Source organism: Apiospora phragmitis (genome assembly GCF_038363925.1).
Source record: "Apiospora phragmitis strain CBS 135458 chromosome Unknown utg000006l:1.0-5683423.0:1.0-5690449.0, whole genome shotgun sequence".
Classification (NCBI taxonomy): Eukaryota; Fungi; Ascomycota; class Sordariomycetes; order Amphisphaeriales; family Apiosporaceae; genus Apiospora; species Apiospora phragmitis.
This window is the reverse complement of record NW_027117404.1, coordinates 573,309-591,933: the sequence shown is the minus strand read 5'-3', so window position 1 is coordinate 591,933 and position 18,625 is coordinate 573,309. Positions and strand designations below refer to the sequence as shown.

The following is an 18,625-nucleotide window of genomic DNA, read 5'->3' as shown; positions in this document are numbered from 1 at the left end:
ACGGACGACACAGCTTTCTTGGAGTCGCCTTTGCTTGGTCAACGGCAACTGTCTCTTCTCACACTCTCCCTTTCTCTTGCTGACACACACACTCTCCCTCTCCCTCCAACATTGCCATGGGCCCGCCCTTCTTAGCATTCTTTTCTTAGTCAACCTATCAACGCTTCGTTTCAATCCCTCCCTTGCTCACTGGCTAAGGATCATAGGCCTGCATACTGGGCTGAAGCAATACTCTTCTCCCGTCTATCAGTATTGCGTATTGACTGATTTTCATGTTGACTGCAACGACTGACGCTTTTAGCCATGCAGCACCTTGGACATACTAACATAGTGCAATGCAGTCAGGACTCTGCCCATCTGTCTTTCGCGAGCAACCGCAACCACTTGCTGTAGCTTGCATGCATCATTATGCTACGAATTACCGATGTCTGGATATAAACTCTCCCAAGAAGAGAACTCAAGGCGTAGTCGTTTGGTTAGCACTGCATCACCTACGTTGCAATGGCCCATGGTGCAGACATTTGATCTCCTTTCCCCAAGTCAAAGGACTGGTTTCTTTTCAGCGCGTAAGCTCGTGGCACCAAACCTCTGCAGTGAGCCTTCTTTTCATAGGCCGACGGACTGCATGTTGATATTGGCTAATCCGCCTGCCCGCTCGACATGTCGTACGTATTCTGAAGAAGTGTAACCGTGTTCTATTCCACAGCAAGTGAGCTATTGCTTTCAGATAGCAGAGAGTTACTGCTGAGCAACTACAAAGATGTTTTCATGGACATATCGAAGCAAGGCTCGCCCTCGAAGATGGCGAACCGGACATGGCAAGGTTAATGTATGATAACTTCAGCTATCTATCATGAGTGGGGACATGGCACCCCGTCTCCTCGGGAGTTGAGCCAACCATCCAAGGCTATCATTTCACTCGTGGGCTAATGGGAGAATGGCTAATCCGACTACACTCCAAGCACCCAAGTCCAGACTGATCCTGATGCTGCTTTATGCGGAACAAGGGCACAACGCGATGTCATGTCTTATTGCCTTGAACGTATTCCAACGCTAGCAACCGACGTCCAAAGCAACGGACAATGGCAAGCATTGGATGTCTCGCTAGCCCCAATGCAGAGGCAAAAATCAGTGTTGGGATCAAAGTACCCGGCCTCCAAAGGAGTACACTGTACAGGCCATGCCAGGTTTCCTCGCGGGCTTCCAAGCGTATGTCGCACCAATCCGCACTGTCGATAATCCGACGGTCCTCCACCACGACGCCTACTCCAAGCCCAGGCCGGAAAGGCCAATCCACTCGGTAAAGCATAATCGACCATAATAAGAACAAATCAATCACCTGGAGACGGCCGGAGACAAGGTAGGAAATAGGAACAAAAATAAGCACAGCAACCACGCGCCAGGTCTGCCTTGGATTCTCGCAAAGTGACGGGCGGCTGATTTCACACCATTGTAACCTTGACATCACGTGGAACATGCATCGATTCCCACATCCCACAGCTGAAGCCATTTGCTCCAGTATGGCCAATAATTCCATCATCCTCAGCTTGGGCCCGAGGCGTTGATGTGCTTGCTGATCACGACCTCACCCCGAATCGACGGGGTTTTCCTTTCTTGTCCCAAACCAAACCAAACAATCAAATGGACTTGAAACGAGAGCGAGATAGACCCCAGACAAACCGATGCGACCTCGACTGCAACTGCGCTAATCCTCATCCATTCAGGCACAGCTGCTCTCAGATTGGTCCGCCCAGCTACTCAGCCCAGCCCAGAACCCAACGCAGCCCAACCCAGTCGCCTGTGGTGATCGCGAATGGCACATGCATATGCCCGTCCCCCTTCTTTAACCCAGATCTCACCCAATCCACAATCCCCCACCATCTAAGGACCCTACTTACTTACATATGCACTCCACGAGCTTTGCGATACCCGCAAAGCCTTAACTACATGCTTGTCCAATATTGCCGCGTTGCCATGTTTGCGCAAGTGCTGAAAATCTCTACTCCCGAGCATTTTGGGATATACCTGGTAGTTTGACCGACGTGAGAGGGCAAGTCACAACAGTCACAAGATTCAAATCAAACTGCAGATCGCGAGTTCATTTACGGGCCGCTCCCGGCTGGGTGCATCAGATTGTAGGCATACCTGACCATTTGGATGCTTGGTGGGAAGCTGGATTCCCATACTCTGGAGTTTACCTACCATGAAGCAATATGTGCGTGAGCCGATCATGTATAAAAGTTGACAAAGCAACACTGGCTTCACTGGATTACGCATGGTTTGGCAACTGCAGTGTTCATTCACTGGCTGCTTTCTCAAGTATTAGGGTTTCACAACAGAAGCTGTGAAAGGAGCCTATCCAACTGGAATGTTCCCTGCCAACACTCCTAGACTCCGTCCTCATCCTCATCCAGTACCATTTTCCCTCAGACCCTCATCCTGCGCCCAGTCGACTCCGCTCCCAGCGACGATGGCACTTGCTGTGCCTTTCATGACCCGCCAGCGCCGGTGACTAGTCCGGACCTCGGCCTCGAGCCAGGCAATCTCCTCGCGGTGTGCCGGGTCCGAGATGAGGGCCTCGTCTCGTTGCCGCTTTTCCTGCGCGGCGAGCTTCAGCACCTGCGATGCGAGATTCGCGTTCTCTTGGCTCAACCAAAGTACCTTGGCTTCCGTCTCGGTCAGATCGTCCAGAATTGCTCGAAGCTCGGTAGAGTGATGGGCCAGGGTCGTCGAGGCTTCATCCCTTTCCTGCACGACAGGGAGCAGATCACTGAGAAGACACATTAGATAAGTGTAGATAATGTTTTAGTCAGATAGATGCCATCCAAAGGTACCGTTCAATAGGAGAAGCCCTGCTTCCCGCATGGACTGCTTGCAATACAGGCTTCACGGACAACACACTCTCTGCGACATCGTTGCGTAGGACGTATCTCGCCCTTGTTTGAAGCAAAGCCTCCTGCGCTGCTTCAAAGGACTGCGATTCTTGTTGGTCTGAAATGTAGGGTCAGTATTTCCCAACATGGTCAGTCAAGGCACAAGCTCACTCACCTGGGACATGGCTGTTATGTGCATTGAAAAGCGCTATCTGGAACTGCAATTGCTGTAGCTGGTCATAAAGCTCTAGAACACGCTTCTCTTGGTCTGACAGCAGCAGCTCGCTTGATTCTGGGTCTTCACCTGAGTTGGTAGCTGATGTAGTCGTCAGCTTTCTCGGTGACTGGTCCATCCTCAATTGCTGTAATGAGAATATGCCCGAAAAAGAAGAGATTGTAGGTATTGTCCAGCTAGACGATTGACACCTTGGATCGCTGCAGCATGTAGATACCTACCATCCACACCCTTGCTTCCGACCCAACGCGTTCTCGCGGTGGGTGTTTAGTGTGGCTGAACCTGTTGCGGCTGGGCCGTTGTGGCGGTTATCTAAATGCTCATCATGCTCTACAGTCCAAAGCTCCGGCCGAACTTTGAGAGGGAATATCCGCAATCCGCAGCTAAAATCACGAATTGTTGAATAATCCTCTATTCCATCCGATTCCCTCTCCGACTACGTAATTATCCCCCAGAAAGCATCTCCAACCACCTACATATTTGGATCATCAACCAACGATAAGAGTCTCATCCAACAGCCAGGCCGCGAGATCAGCAGGCGGCATCACAATACCCCACTAGGCAAAACGATAACGACTAGCACGGTCAGGTTGCTGGTTGCCAGGGTCTCCGCCAGGGTCTCTCTAGTGGCACCGGACGGGCAAGCTACAAGTCAGAGCTACACACTGAGAGTGACCGCGAGTGACGATTCCTGATTCGATACGCGGCCAAGGGAAGCCTTATGCTGTTGTTCGCGTGTGCGTCTGGTCGGACTTTAGCATCATTATCTCCCAATAAGCACCGATTTACTCCGTAGAGAGAGAGAGAGAGAGAGAGAGATACCGGTGACTGGTAATAACAAATCATCTGCCTAACCCTAGCTTATCCAAACATTCTGGTCAACAGGGAAACAAAGGAAAAAAGAACCACCTAAACCAAACCCATGCGACAGGCAAAGACAAGGCGGATGACTCGATAAGGCACCCGCCTTCTTCCGCCCTAGCACCTCTACCTAACCCCGATTCCCTGGAGTTCCGAGGTTCGGTTTCACTTCCTCAACCTCATCCCGTTTGCTCCTGTTGCCTTGCAAGGGAGAAATGCATGCGCCATGGCGACCAGGACGCAGGTGTTGATAGCCCATACGGGCCAGCGCCTGCAGGTTGACATCTCGCAGTTCGCAACGTACGTTCCCGTCCCTTCCTGATTGCACCTGGCCCATGCATGATGGCCCTGTTGGTCCGGCATCTAGTTATTGTGGTGATGATGATGGCAACTGACTCAATATTTGCTGCAGCCTCGATGACTTCAAGTCCTGGGTAGCTCGACAGAGCGCTATTCCCGTCCAAAACATCGTCACTCTGACGCCCCAGGCAAGACAGCTAAACTCCAAACAATACAAACGGAGAAAGATTATACATCTACGACATCCGCATAATACAGGCATCGACTACAGGCACCCCAGCGTCGCTAGTCTCGCAAGAACCGCTCCCGAAGCGCTACAACATTTCCGCCGCTCCCAATTCCCTTACCGATACTCGCTCTTTGCAATCATGGCACGAACTATTCAAGAGTCGGCGCGACTGGGCGCTGACGGTCCTCGAGGACTGCACCGCCATGGTCGAAGCCGCCCAAGCGCGCCACGGTGAGATGGACGTCATGGTCAAGTGTCTTGATGCTGCCGTCGCCAACTTGGAGACCGCTGTCCGCCCGATCGAGCCCAAATATAAAGAGCTGAAGGACTGGGTGACGCCTACCCAGGAAGACTACAACTCACTCGCCAACAACTGGGAACGTCTGCTGGAGATCGCTCGAAGTGTCAATATCTCGCCCGCCATGGTGCGTTTCATGACGGGCAGGGAAACGCGGAAGTCCCGGCAGGCGACGCTGGAAGATCTGATCGACCTCGATACGACCCGCAAGGCTGGAAAGCTAGCAAACACGTCACTGCGTAAGTTCAACAGCAAGGTTTCCGAGCTAGACAAAACGGCCGCCAAGATGTTTGATGGGTGTGACGACCTCTTCCAGGAATTCGAGAAGGTCATGTCCCGTTCGGCACTGCAACGCAACAACGAAAGCGTGCAGCTGCTGGAGGACATCGAGGCGGTCGCCAAGAAGATCGACACCGACTACGAGGCTACTCTTAATTACTCTTCAACTACGAGAGATCTGCTCCAGGCTTCAAAGACTGCAGCCAACCATACGGAACGACTTTTGCCCAGTATACGTGCGCGGTCCCAAGAGATGGACGAAATGCTCCGTTATGCGACCGAAGCCCGCAACGGTCTAGCATCGGGTTCGCTCATCTTCATGCGCACCATCGCTGAAATCACATCATTACACCACAACCTCAAGACAAAGATGACTTTGCTCAACCAAGGAGAGGAGGAGATGACTACCTTCGACTACCTTCGGCTAATACAACAGTTACCATTCATGTACGCATCGTTTGTAGCCGAGGCCGTGCGAAGGCGTGAGTGGCAGGACAAGGTCAAAACAGACTCGTCCACCCTGGCCAACGAGATGGCTTTGTTCCAGGATGAGGAGCTTAAGCGTCGGCGAAAATTCCAGAAAGTCGTTGGCAACACCTATGGTCCAGATAAGAACGATACCGTGTTGGGTCTTGAAGTGAATCTCCTAGGCGACGAAGATACTTGGCCAGCCGTGACAAAGCGCGACCTCGAGGATTTTATGACCGAAGTCCAACAGCAAGGAGTCGATGATAATATGGTCGAAGAAGTGGCCAAGATTGTCAAGGAGCTGAACTCTCCGACAAAGCAGCAAGCCAAACGACTGAAGGCTTTCAAGAACGGAAGCGTTCACGAGGCGGCGCTTGGTCGTAGTGGGCTCATGATTCGCGGCGATGACGATTTGTTCCGAACCCTTCAAGACGACAAGGTGAAGCTCGAGAACAAGCTCAAGACAGCGGAGAGTCGTGTTCGTCGTCTCGAGGGTTTGCTGCACCGGCAGAGCACACCGGCTATGGGCAGCCTTTTCCAGCCAGGCGGCCAGAACGAGCGCAGCGACTCTGCTGCTCCCCTCAAGTCGCCACGGGCGTCCGAAAGCCGACGGGGTTCAACCACTTCGGAAGCCAATGGGGCTCTTCTTAATCGCATAGCCCAATTAGAGGGCGAACTAAAGGCGGAGCAGGAGCAGTCAGCTCTGTTCAAAGAGGCTGCTGGTCGCGCCAAGGAGATCGAGGGGCAGATGGACGAGGTCAATTCGACCAAGAAAGATCTTCTGGGCAATATGGAAGCCTTGAAGCGGGAGTTCATGGAAGAGCGAAAGTCTTTGGAAGAGGAGATCAAGACGCTCAAAGCCCGCCTCGAAGAGACTGAAGACGAGATCGAGCATTTTGGTGAATCTAGGGAGAATGAGAAGGTCACATATGACGACAAGCTGCGATCACTCGAAGATGAGGTGGAACGTTTGACCCAAGAGAAGCAGGATGAGGCCCTAAAGACACAAGGTCAGGCCGAGTACCTGCGAAATGAGGCTCGAATACAGATTCAGCGCAACGAGGAACTTGAGAGGCAACTACAAGAAGCCAGGGAGAGTGTCAAGGACCTGACAAGCAGAGCGGAAACATCTGAGCAAAACTCTCAGCTCCACGCTCGCACACTTAGAGATCTGCACGGGCAGATGTCGCCACGAGACCGGGTGCCCGAGGATATTAATGATCTGATGGAGGCTGTCACCAATAAGTCCAGCGAAGTTCTCACCAAGTTCAAGTCATTAGAAGAGGACATGGCCATCTTGAAGTCGGAGTTGGAAGTTGCACAACATACCATCTATGACACCAAAGCCGAACTCTCTACTACCAAAGACACATTGTCTACAGAGGAGACCACTCGGATGAAGCTACACGAAGCTTTGGACTCGGAGAAGGCCAAGAGCGCTGCGTTGGAGGGCGAACTGAAGCAGAGCCGAGATGAGCTCCACGAACTTCGAAAGAAGATGACAGAAGGCGAGTCTGGATCAGAGACACTGCGGACAGAGCTGGAAGATGCAGAGAAGCGAGTCGCCGAGTTGACGGAATCATTGGCAGCGAGGCAGTCTCAGGTGGGCAGCCTCGAGGAAGAAGTCCGGATGTACCAAGAGAGACTCAAGTCTTCCGAGCCCGGCTTACTAGCCTCAATCAGCGCTTTGAAGGCCGCAGTGACCGGACCAAAGACATTACGCAGCGGCTGTACACCCACAACGAACGACTTTGCCGACTCCTCGAGAGATTGGGCTTCTCAGTGACGCGGAAGGACGAGGAGTTTACCATCCAGAAGATCCCGCGTTCTGAACGTACCGCTCGGGATCCCAATGATTCGTCCGACCCCAGTAGTTCGATCCGTCGCTCCGTGTCTTGGGCTACAGCTCCGATGGCCAGTAGTACTGACCTGAAACTGCTGTTCTGGATGAACGCCGATGACGGCGATACGGAGGCTACCCAATACCAGTCATTTGTCAAAGGACCAGGCTTTTTCGATATTGATATTTTCGCGAATACCCTCTATCGACGTGTAAAGGAGGCCGAGCATACCGCTCGCAAGATGACTCGAGATGCCCGCTCCTATAAAGAACGAGCCCATGCCGCAGTTAAAGACGCGCACGATAAAATCGCCTTCAGGCACTTTAAGGAGGGCGACTTGGCGTTATTCTTGCCTACTCGTAACCAGACCACCGGCGCTTGGGCGGCTTTCAACGTCGGCTGCCCACACTTCTTCCTGCGTGAGCAAGAAAGCCACCGTCTGCGCCAGCGAGAATGGCTAGTAGCGCGGATCACGCGGATCCAGGAACGTGTTGTTGATTTGTCTAAGAGTCTCTCCTCGACGGCTGCCCAGCTTCCGCTTTCGGAGACCGACTCGGTCAATACGGGAGACGAATTTGATAACCCTTTCGATCTGTCCGATGGTCTCCGCTGGTGGCTTATCGATGCGATCGAGGATAAGGCTGGCGCGCCTTCTACCCCGGGCCTGGGCAAGAGCACGGTCGCTACGAATAACGTCGAGGCTCGGGCCGATATGCACACTCACCAGGCACGCTCGGGCGCGAGCAAGCTCCTGTCGGCCGGCGGCGACAATGCCAAGATGAAGGCCGTGAGCAAGACTCTGAGCGAGAGCCTGAAGACGCGGCGCAGCAGCTCGGGCAGTTCGACTAGGAAGAACCTACCGTTCGCGGGCGGCGCGGGTGCAAGTGCCGCCAAGAGCAGCGCCCTGGCGTCGGAGACGAACAGCTTGCGGGCCGTTCCCATCGCTGGGGGGCAGGCGGCTTCCGAGGCAGGAGGCCAAGCCGGGCCCGCGGGAAGCCCTTTCAAGGCACGACACGACGGCGGTTCCAGCAAGACGTCGTTGTTGTCCAACGCGCAAGTACAGGATGCGGAAGCGGGCAATGCTGACGGCGGTCAAGGAGGCAATGGAAACGAGGTACGACAGCACGATGTGGATGCCCTGCTCGGTCCTTGAGTTGTGGGATTGGGGGTGTAATACTCACTAATCATCGGGGACCAGCAGCGATTGTCGTTGTCTCCGCGACGCCGCCATCGTCCTACTCCTGCGCCTGCTTCAGCTTCTATTTCTGCTTCTGCTTCTGCTCGCAACACTTACTTTCACCCACATCCCTGGGAGCGTAGTAACCCGCAGAAGGCAACGGAACCGCTGCCGCAGCTTCAGCGCGACATGAGTAACGCTAGCAGCGCTAATGCTGATGGCCCCGATCAGAGTGTGGTCTGGGATGAGCTTTGGAGTCTGGACGTCAGTTATCCTGGCCAGTAGTCTCCGTCAGAGCAGATCAGTACTTGGGCTACAGGAGACTGAGATTCGGATTTGATAGTGTGGAATTGGAAACATTCATGGCATATGTCGCCCTGGAGGAGTTTTGGTGCCCTGCTTTTTCTTCCTCTTCTCGTTATGTCCTTTGTTCCCTCCATCGTCTTATAGAGGGTTGCATTCATCATTGGCTTAGTTGGTTGGGCTTCGGTATGGGAAATGCGAGGAAGGCGTTTTTTTCTTTTCTTTTGCATTTTGGTCGGCCCTTCGGACCTAGGCCTAGATTGATCGTCTTTTTGCTTTCACGCCCTTTTGGGCATGGCGAAGTTGCCTTAGAAGGTTGTGAGAGTGTTTTCGGCCACTATTAACGATACGAGCGAGCGAAGGGGAAACGGTTCTTTAGTTTGTAGTATACCCAATATCATCATAGACGGCATCCCTCAAGAGAGAGCGTTGGTAATCGTCTGACCAGCGAGTCGATGAATAGTCCCGTCGGTCATCACTACGTGCTATGCTCTTGGAGAGCGTGAATGGATTGAGCGAGATTGGTGTGCTTTCGAATGTACGTATGTACAGATACATGTAGGGTTCTATGCGGTCTATCTTCACACCCGGAGCCCTCCTATCTGCTCGCTCATGGACTACAGTTTGCCCATGGTACTCTATATGTATGGTACATGTGCATATACAATATCGGCACTTCTGTCGAACTAGTATACAACCAACATCCCAGGCCCGTATCTGCACGCTTTCTACACGGCCTTAACAGGTAAGCGTAGATGCTGGGATTTTTCCTTTTTCTCTCGAGGTTGGCACCTGCTTCTCTTGAGAGAGGAGCGGACGGTAATGCTCTCTCCAGGAGGGGAGAAACCATGGATAGCCGAGTTCCCTTATAGGCCAAGCTTTTCTTTCTTTTTCCCCTTCCATTTTCTGTGCATCTATGCCCCCTCGTCTTCGGGCACGACCTCGACGACCCTCCGCAGCGGCGGAAGCCTGTCGCCGCCCGCGCGGATCTCGACCTCGAAGCGGCCGATATGCTTGATGCGGTCCTCGCCGTCCTCGAGGCCCAGGATGACGATATCGCGGGCCTGGAGGGCGCCGCTGAGGACGGCGCCGGGCCGGACGGACTGGGCGCCCGCCATGGCGATCTCGAGGATGTCGTGCGCGGTCACGGAGCCGAAGATGGCGGGGACGGCGGGCGCCGCCGTGGTCGCGGGGTCCGGCTCGAGCGAGGTCACGGCGTCGGCGGCCAGCGCCGGGGAGCGGGGGATGGCGGGCGCGGCGGGTTCGGGGGTCGAGATGGGTTTGCGGGCGAAGGTGAGGACTTCGGGGATGATCTGGTCGAAGAAGGCGCGGGTCTCCTCGGGCTGTTTTTTTGTTGGTTCAGTTAGCAATTTGCTCCAATCCAAAGTAAAGCAATATGGAGAAAACTTCAAGAGGTGTAGAGCCACCACTTACCGACTGAGTCCTGGTGTCCTCGAGCAGCGTCTTGTTCTTCTTATCCTGGTTGCTGCCGCCGTCGGCCTCGGACTTGGAAGAAGCCCTCTTCTTCTTCTTCTTGCCGCCGCTGGCCTCGGCGTTGGCGTCGTCCTCGACCAGCAGCTGGGTACCGAAGGTGCGGTCGCGGACGCCGATAGCGGCCTCGGTGACGCCCAGCTCGGCGAAACGCTGCTTGGTCATGTACTCGGCGAGGCCCTTGTGGTGCCAGACGTTGCGCATGCGGCCGGGCTTGACGCGGATGATGGCGTGCTGGCGGCCGAAGCCGACGATGTCGCGCAGCAGGCGCACGGGGATGCCCTGCAGGTCCTCCTCCTCGGCCCGGGTCATGGTGCGCGCGTACCGGACCTGCTGCTGCTGCTGCTGGAACAAGGAGGAGGAGAGTAGAGGGCGGTAGGTTGCTGTTGTCGATGTGGAGGAGCTGCTGCTGCTACTGCAGCCCGCGGCAAAGGCGGTGGCCCTCGAGGCCGGTCGGGCCAGAGGTTGTATTCGGAAGGCCATTGTGTCTGTGTCTATGTGGTCGATCGGTCGGAGACGGCCAATTGGTGTCGTCGTGGGGTGGTTTGGGGTGACGTTTTGACGCCTTCGCGAACTTTTTGATGGAGCTTCCACCTTCGTCGGAGGGTGAGAAGGCTTGCTGAAGCTTGGGCAGAAAATGGCTAGACAACTTTCCGGCATAGTGGGGCCGGGTTGTCCTCTGAAATCCGTGTGTCGCTGTCGAGGCTGCCGTTTCTGATTGCCCCAAGCCGCCCCACCCGCCGTGCCTCTCCCACCAATCAGGACCCGGTAGCGGGGACCGACTTTGTTCCTCGACCCAAGATCGCAGGTACCGCCTGACTTTCAATCGATGTCGACAGTTCGTGATAAATACTTCATGTTGCCTTGCCCGGTTTCCCTTACAATTTTATCTCCAACTCCTTCCAACTCCTTATTCGTATCCGGCCCAATAGCAAAAATGCCTCACGCCAGTTAGCTTACGCGGCCATGTCCCATCTCAATGGCCAGAGATTTGCGCATCGGCCTTGCTTTGGCCCCTTTCCGTCGCGCGCCTCCATGGGCCAGCTACGAGGAAAGTACCAACATGCGTCTTCTCGGGAATACGTCTGACTGGTCCGAAGGAGTACTAATAAGCACAACATCTCCAGCCATGTAGGCAGCCTGCTCAGGCTTCAACAATCCTAACTCTGTTGCCACGAGAAACAGGAGACCAGGCAAGAAGATTGTCTACGACTTCATCCACCATGGTGCCTGGAAGGACAAGTCCGCCCGCGTTCTTTGGCTACAGTTACAAAGATTGAAGATAGAGCCGAAGAGTGGCTACACACTCGACGGCGATTTCTCCAGGAGTATTTTTCCCAGTATCCTGAAGGCGGGAGAGCTTTCCCGTGAGCTTTGCGGGACAATGGCGAATGCCAAGTATAAGGATGCTCCCTTCATCTTCGACCAAAAAAAGGCTGGTCCAGCCAATTTTCAAGCACGGCGCTGATGTGAACAAAACGGTAACCCGTTCAGTCAGTGATATAGAGAGCCCGCTTTTCGTCGCTTGCAATCAGGGGAAATGGATGATCGCTGAGTTATTGCTGAGTCTCGGGGTCCGATCACGAAAACCAGATTATCCGGATGTGCGAAGACGGCAGTGTGGACTGGGCCCCCCCACGCACAGCCCTCACGTGCTGCCGTTTTGACCGCCACGGAGCCTTTCATATGCGCCAAAACCCGATATGCAAGACGAAGGATTATTCTAGAGTTACTAAGATCGCGCGAAGATCCAAATCAGTATCAAACACTGAAGCCCTATGCCTAGAACCTCGTCCCTTCTCTTCACCCCAGCTTACCAAGGCCGTTAATAGGAAACTGAACAGCTCCTAGAGAGTGACATCTTGAAATTGATACACTTACGTCGGATGGTTAAACGATACTGGATTGGACCTTGCCACATTACCATGGAGTCCTGGAGTCTGCCGCCTTGTTTCTGTGCAAGGGGGCGGCAATTCCACAGGACAGAGCCCAAGTGTGCAGTGCCACCAATACGCGGACTGTTCCGGGTGTGCTGTCCGAGAAACGATCATTAGCACGCTATTTTCAGGTTCTGTACTCATTATCTATCACTATTGCGGGAGCAGAAGAATAAAATCACCTATGACTTTGTATAGAACGCCCCTGAGTTATAGCCGACTTGGTAAACCTGCATCTCGAGGATGGTTTGCATCGGAGAATCATACAAGACAGTCGAGCCAGATGGCCTCGATTGCATTGTAACGGGTGGCGGTGTGACATGGACCAGGAACATATCTGGCCAATAGCATGCCTCATACTCTAGATTATTAGGCACCTAGGTAGGGTAGGTGTCCAGGTATATAAACTTTGGGATCACTTCCCCTCCCTTCCTCCCCACACATCTGCATCCACAACATTCAGTTACTCACTGCACGACATGCACCACCAAATACTGCATGAGAACATACTATCCTATCTACACCATCAACAATCTGCTTCAGGATATAGTCATGGAGCATGTCCACGTTTCCCGTAGAATCCACAATGACAACATTGTCTTTTGGGCGGCATGGATTCTCAATCCACCTCTTAAAGAGAGCGCGAGGGTCTTCGTCGCCACTACGAGCATCGTGTGCAGCAGCAGCAGCAGCAGCAGGAGGTAGGTCGACACCGGTTCGCTGACTTGTCATCGGGTCTCGGGTGCGCAGCCGTTTGTCCAACAGATCGACGTCTTCAACCTTGCACTCAACGTACCAGTACGCGTAGCCGTGTTGTTTGGCATGTGCAGATCCATTGTCGAGAACCTCCTGGAAGTTGCAGGTGCTGTCGATGATGACGCTAAAGCCTTGCTTCATGATGTCCTGGGCGAGTGTCCACTGCAGGTCGTAGGCAAGTTTCGCAGCCTGACCGAATGGAAGACCGGATTTGAGAAAAGTGGATCTGAGCACGTCATGGTCGATGACCACACCGTTAATGCTGCTTCTGAGCAGCCTTGCCATCGTGCTCTTCCCAGAACCCGGTGCACCAGACATCTGGATGAAGAGTTTGTGTGGTGTCTACTGCGTGGACATATTGTTGGCGCCTTGGGAGTTAAGCTTGGTAGGTGGGCTTTAAGCAGTGGACCTTTGGCTTGAGAGGTGGTGGATGGAGGAGAGAACTGGGAGAAAAAGAACCCGGAAGAAGCGCAAGGCCTAACGTAGCCCAGGCACGGCAAAGGTTACCTAAGCCCGCTAAAGATTTAGTGGATCATTAGAGCGCGTCGGGTCGCGGCAGAGCTGCAGCTGAATTTCGGGGTTTAGAAAGGCTTATCTGCAGCAACCAGAAATGCAAGCAAGCACCTGCAATAACGTGCTGCAAACCGAGTATCAATCAAGGCCCGTTTTGCATCCTAGGCGAGCAACATCTCGCCCACAACATGAGGCATGATCGCATTGATTGTACATGGCAAGTGGTCAAGGGCACTCTCTAGCCTATCAGTTTTATATGAGGGAATAGAGACCGCGATATCAAGCATACCTTTCAGTGGATTGTCAGGTAGGTAGATGCAAGGGGACATTTTCAAGATCCAAAAAGTGTTGGCACATGCCAGTCACTCAAGGGCGAGAATTATCAAATTTACATATGCGAACCGCCAGCTTTGCCAGTTACTTGGAGAGAGAAAAGCACCAACTAACATATCCGAGAATGTCAATGACAACACCAGGTATATATAACGAGGTATACGCTCTGATCTGTTGCTTATTGGCGCTGGTCTGCTAGAATGCCTAGAGGGCGAGGGAACTGTCATGCCCCGATTCTGATTGGTCGGCTGGACTAGGATTTACCGACCTACCGACTTACATGGACCCCGGACCAGTCATTTCCCTCCACTACTGCGCTTACATATAGTCTGATTGCCTCTCATATATGATACAGAACCGTCCTTTAATCAAGAGGGACATGCATTCAAAAATATGTCTTTATAGAAGGAGCAACCATGGCATCTCCAGAGCCGCATCATCTCGACAGCACCCGCAATGAGAAGCACCACGCTTCGCCTGGTGCCGTGGAAAACCAGGCCGACTCGGCAACGGCTCCCGAGCACCACGATGTCCGAAAAGCATCGGCCTTCAAGACCCTCGGTATCCTCGACCGCTTTCTCGCCCTTTGGATATTCCTCGCCATGGTAATCGGGGTTCTCCTTGGCAACTTCGTCCCCCAGACGGGCCCGGCGCTGGAAAGGGGCAAGTTTGTCGGCGTCTCTGTCCCTATAGGTAGGTTGCTCGCTGATATCTGAGCGACAAGATGTCTGCTGCACAATTCACATTTGGCTGATGATGCTGATGATCATCTGAACTATTTTTAGCTGTCGGCCTGCTTGTCATGATGTACCCCATTCTCTGCAAAGTCCGCTACGAGTCCCTGCACGAGATCATGTCGCATAGAGGTATCTGGAAACAGATCGCCTTCAGTGTCTTCATGAACTGGATTGTCGCCCCCTTTCTCATGGTAAGTTATATAAACCATTTCCTCGTGTGTACTGCATCGAACCAATGGCGCTGATATCAATAATGGCAGCTCGGACTGGCCTGGGCGTTCCTTCCCGACAAGAGCGAGCTTCGCGCAGGGCTGATCCTCGTGGGGCTCGGACGTTGTATTGCCATGGTATGCCATTGACTCCACTATCCGAGAGCGATTTCCTCCTAATGCCGATATCCCACACAGGTCTTGATCTGGACCGGCCTCGCCGGCGGCGATAGCGAGTACTGCGCCATCCTGGTCGCCGTCAACTCGATCCTGCAAATGGTCCTCTTCGCGCCCCTAGCCGTCCTCTTCATCCGCGTCATCAGCCACGACACCAGCGGCATCAACGACGTCTCCTACTCCGTCGTCGCCACGAGCGTCGCCGCCTTCCTGGGCATCCCCCTCGGCGCCGCGGTCCTCAGCCGCTTCGCCCTGCGATCCCTCGCGGGGCCGGCCTGGTACGAGCGCGTGTTCCTCCGCTACGCGGCCCCTTGGGCCCTGATCGGGCTGCTGTACACCATCCTGGTTTTGTTCGCGTCCCAGGGCCACCAGGTCGTGCACCAGGTCGTATCTGTCGTCCGGGTCGCGGCGCCTCTCATCGTTTATTTCGTCGTCATCTTTACCTTCACGCTCTGGGTCTCCCACCGGCTCGGGTTCGGCTACGCCCTCGCCGCCACGCAGAGCTTCACCGCGGCTAGCAACAACTTTGAGCTCGCCATTGCTGTCGCCGTCGCCACGTTCGGTCCGGATAGCGATCAGGCGTTGGCCGCCACCGTTGGCCCGCTCATCGAGGTGCCGGTCCTGCTGGGCCTCGTCTATGTTGTGAAATTGGTAGGAGAGCGATACAAGTGGAAGTAAATATGATGGATTCAGAAAATCAACTTTCTCTTGGAGCGAGCGCCTTAGGGGGTTTTGAATGCTTTGATAATCCGCATATAACGTAGACCAGAACTCAACTAGTATTACTCAGTCCTGCCTGTCCATAAGCTCAAATAAACGCATGTTCCTTACGGAACACGGGCCACGAGTCGTACATCCGAGAAAAGTTCGAGCCTTGGACAGATCGTCGAGTCCGTGTAACTCTGAGATAATACCAGCCGCAGTGTCGCAAGATGTCTCCTGCCCGGGTAGCTCGTGAGACTCGCCCAACGCTGGTGCAGTACAAGGATTGGCATGGCAAGCAGCGACTTTCTGTTCGCAGCCTCCAGTCTCTCCCGAGGATATACTACAGCCAGAAGGCCCGTGAGATGATTGAACTGCCAACTGCTGAGGGTTTGCCGAAGAGGTTTCTCTAGATTGTGGAGTAGGCAAGGGTGCGTCCCCGGTAGTCGTTGGCCAGTCGGCACCCCAACCGCCGAGACTGCCGACCGCATTGTGCCAGACCTACCATTCGCAGTAGTAGGAATAAGACTGGAATAGTTTGGCGGTACTGCGAGTTTCCCCCCCGGGGCGATGGCTCCCGAAGGAAAGCATCGATCTCGGCTTCCTGTACGCCGTGCATCTTCAACAGGGCGAGGAGCTTCTCGTTCGTCGCGGCGACGGCGCGAGCAGCCCGCTGCACCTCCATGGTAGCCTGTACTCCGCGGCTTTCATGCTCAGCCAGTCTGCTCTCCAGGCCGGCGACATACTCGCGCTGACGCTGGCGCGCCTGTTGCTGGCTCCGGCGATTGGCCTCGCGGTCAGCGGGCACTCGGACCTATGACCTCATCATCAGTTCTCATGCGGCTGATAAAAATATCAATAACTTTCTAAGAACAAACCTTTCTCGGCATCCTGGCTTACTTGTTACGAGCCAGTTGTTGACTCGTTTTGATTATTGCATCATGAGACTTGTTTTGCTCTTGATATTGACGAGGTAAGGCCAGACCACACCTAGCATCCAAGATCGAAGCCCCGGTCTGAGCCCCACTTCGAGATATCGTGGCTGGCACTACAGCCCCAGTTAAAAACAACAAGTCCTTCATTTCTCAACCCCTTTTCACTTGACTTCAGGTACTCAAATAATAACATGAGCTCATTGTAAGTACCCTAAAGCCTCAATGCAGCTCTTTTGGTTCGTCCCTACCAGTACCCTAAGAGGACAACTTAGTCATTTGTATCTATTCCTGATCATGCTACCTAAAGCTACTTCCGGTCCTATCAGCTTCGTACCTCAAGGTACAGTTGGCAGAAAGAGACCGGTGCAATACGGTGCGACTTACATGCAGCCCAGCTTGCAAACTGGGATATTTCGTGAGTAGGAAGTGCTACTTCGTAGCCGGTTCTAGGGCATCTCAGTAAGCTCTGCATTCGGATCGTGGGCAGCATGCTAGGTGTACCCTTCTTGGCGTACAGGAGTGTAAACTGGTTAAGCTGCGGTAGTGCAGATGTACACCCCAGAGTAGAGAGCTGCTGATGGCGCTGCCCGTCCAAACGAGCAAAGCCAGCGGACAGCACCAAACTTGGAACGAACGGGGACGACAAGCAGACACCGATGTTGTTGTGTTCATTACCTATTGGGCGTGGCGCTGCGGGTACATAAGGGTGACCTGCCTCCCACCATTGCCAGTAGTTTTCTCTTCCTTCTTCGCGCCTCCGCCCGGAGCGCCAGCCACATGGTCTTTTTCCTCGATATCCCTCATGCGGTCAAGTCATCTCCTGCTGAGTGCTATCGGGCCTGGCTCTGGCGTCCGCAATTCGAAGTCATCTACTGCCCGCCTTTGCCACCCGGGTTTTCGTCCTACATTCGAGCAGCTCATGTACCGAGTGTTTTCCCTGCACCTACTAATGGCAGTGCGGCCAGCGAAGCCGGCTTGCGCCTGTACGTGGTGCTGGCTACGAACCTGTTGGCGCGGATCGGGCAGTCCCGACCCCGTGAACAGAGCCAACGCAGAGAACGCGAACAGGATAGATGAATATAATATATTGGCGAATACTTACGTACATACATAGTACTCTGCGCCCCCCCCCCCCCTTCTTCGTGCTTTTCGAATGGCAATTCGTCGCCGCCGTCCGTAGTTTTCCTTGATTCTGCGCCTTGATTGTGCGCTTATTCAGTCACTCCCATGCTGTAGCACTGGCTGTATTACAGATTCCCGTACGGTTTGGGCAACACGTACTCGTCAAGGCGTAAATTTTGTGGACTCATGCCGCCGCTGAAACCGCTCGAGCTCGCCCGCCAGTGCAGTATCCGCCCCGCGTGCATCAGGTCGGAATAATTGCGGTTGGTTCTGAGCAGGCAGAAAAGTCTTATTGCCGCACGCCATAATTGATGTCCACCAGGATACGACGTTCGCACGGTGTATACAGATTCCTTGCGATACGAACTTGAAGGGCAAGACAAGTTGCCTTTGTAAGCTATTAAATAATGCGCGCCTGCTATAATTAAACAGAAGAACCGACATCGGTGCCAATGACCATTCCCGGGGGTCCGAACCGCACCAGCCGCCCAGCCTCCATGACCCCTACCATGTCCGCGTCCGCTACGGACTCGATTCGATGTGCCACCATGATAATGGTAAAGTCTTTGAACTCGTCTCTAATCAGCCTCTGCACCATCGCGTCCGTTTTGGCGTCCAGATGACTGGTGGCCTCATCCAAGAGCAATATCTTGGGTGTCCAACAACTCTGGGCCGATGATGCAATGTTTTCACCCCCTCCCCGACGCGTCCGGACTGACAAAGACGGGCGGGGACTCTGATTCAAGATGGTTTGCTTCTACAGCAGCGTTGGCGATTCTTTTCCTCGCGATTGTTCTTGCCAGAGCAAGAAAGTTGCATTTGTCCCAGGGATAGCGACTCCTGTGTTAT

General features: G+C 53.9%; 7 protein-coding genes across 7 annotated transcripts; 3 read left to right on the top strand and 4 right to left on the bottom strand.

The window, feature by feature from the left end:
- Positions 1-2,406: 2,406 nt before the first annotated feature.
- PG994_005471 (uncharacterized protein) lies at positions 2,407-3,226 on the bottom strand (the record flags this gene model as incomplete). Its single annotated transcript, XM_066856880.1, has 3 exons — positions 2,407-2,770; positions 2,835-2,991; positions 3,049-3,226. The coding sequence occupies 3 exons, from the start codon at positions 3,224-3,226 to the stop codon at positions 2,407-2,409; spliced, it is 699 nt and encodes a 232-aa protein (XP_066716149.1).
- Positions 3,227-4,195: 969 nt separating this feature from the next.
- On the top strand, positions 4,196-8,846 carry PG994_005470 (autophagy-related protein 11-domain-containing protein; the record flags this gene model as incomplete). The annotated part of the gene is made up of 4 exons (XM_066856879.1): positions 4,196-4,269; positions 4,497-7,146; positions 7,227-8,498; positions 8,583-8,846. The coding sequence occupies 4 exons, from the start codon at positions 4,196-4,198 to the stop codon at positions 8,844-8,846; spliced, it is 4,260 nt and encodes a 1,419-aa protein (XP_066716148.1).
- A 932-nt stretch (positions 8,847-9,778) lies between these two features.
- PG994_005469 (uncharacterized protein) lies at positions 9,779-10,838 on the bottom strand (the record flags this gene model as incomplete). The annotated part of the gene is made up of 2 exons (XM_066856878.1): positions 9,779-10,207; positions 10,299-10,838. The coding sequence occupies 2 exons, from the start codon at positions 10,836-10,838 to the stop codon at positions 9,779-9,781; spliced, it is 969 nt and encodes a 322-aa protein (XP_066716147.1).
- Positions 10,839-11,334: 496 nt separating this feature from the next.
- Positions 11,335-11,823, top strand: PG994_005468 (uncharacterized protein; the record flags this gene model as incomplete). The annotated part of the gene is made up of 2 exons (XM_066856877.1): positions 11,335-11,486; positions 11,541-11,823. 2 exons carry the CDS (start codon positions 11,335-11,337, stop codon positions 11,821-11,823), a joined length of 435 nt encoding a protein of 144 aa, XP_066716146.1.
- A 936-nt stretch (positions 11,824-12,759) lies between these two features.
- PG994_005467 (uncharacterized protein) lies at positions 12,760-13,333 on the bottom strand (the record flags this gene model as incomplete). The annotated part of the gene is given in 2 exon segments (XM_066856876.1): positions 12,760-12,786; positions 12,803-13,333. The coding sequence occupies 2 exon segments, from the start codon at positions 13,331-13,333 to the stop codon at positions 12,760-12,762; spliced, it is 558 nt and encodes a 185-aa protein (XP_066716145.1).
- Positions 13,334-14,310: 977 nt separating this feature from the next.
- On the top strand, positions 14,311-15,695 carry PG994_005466 (arsenical-resistance protein; the record flags this gene model as incomplete). Its single annotated transcript, XM_066856875.1, has 4 exons — positions 14,311-14,587; positions 14,680-14,822; positions 14,892-14,978; positions 15,039-15,695. The coding sequence occupies 4 exons, from the start codon at positions 14,311-14,313 to the stop codon at positions 15,693-15,695; spliced, it is 1,164 nt and encodes a 387-aa protein (XP_066716144.1).
- A 433-nt stretch (positions 15,696-16,128) lies between these two features.
- PG994_005465 (uncharacterized protein) lies at positions 16,129-18,374 on the bottom strand (the record flags this gene model as incomplete). The annotated part of the gene is made up of 2 exons (XM_066856874.1): positions 16,129-16,533; positions 18,219-18,374. The coding sequence occupies 2 exons, from the start codon at positions 18,372-18,374 to the stop codon at positions 16,129-16,131; spliced, it is 561 nt and encodes a 186-aa protein (XP_066716143.1).
- Between the last annotated feature and the right edge of the window lie 251 nt (positions 18,375-18,625).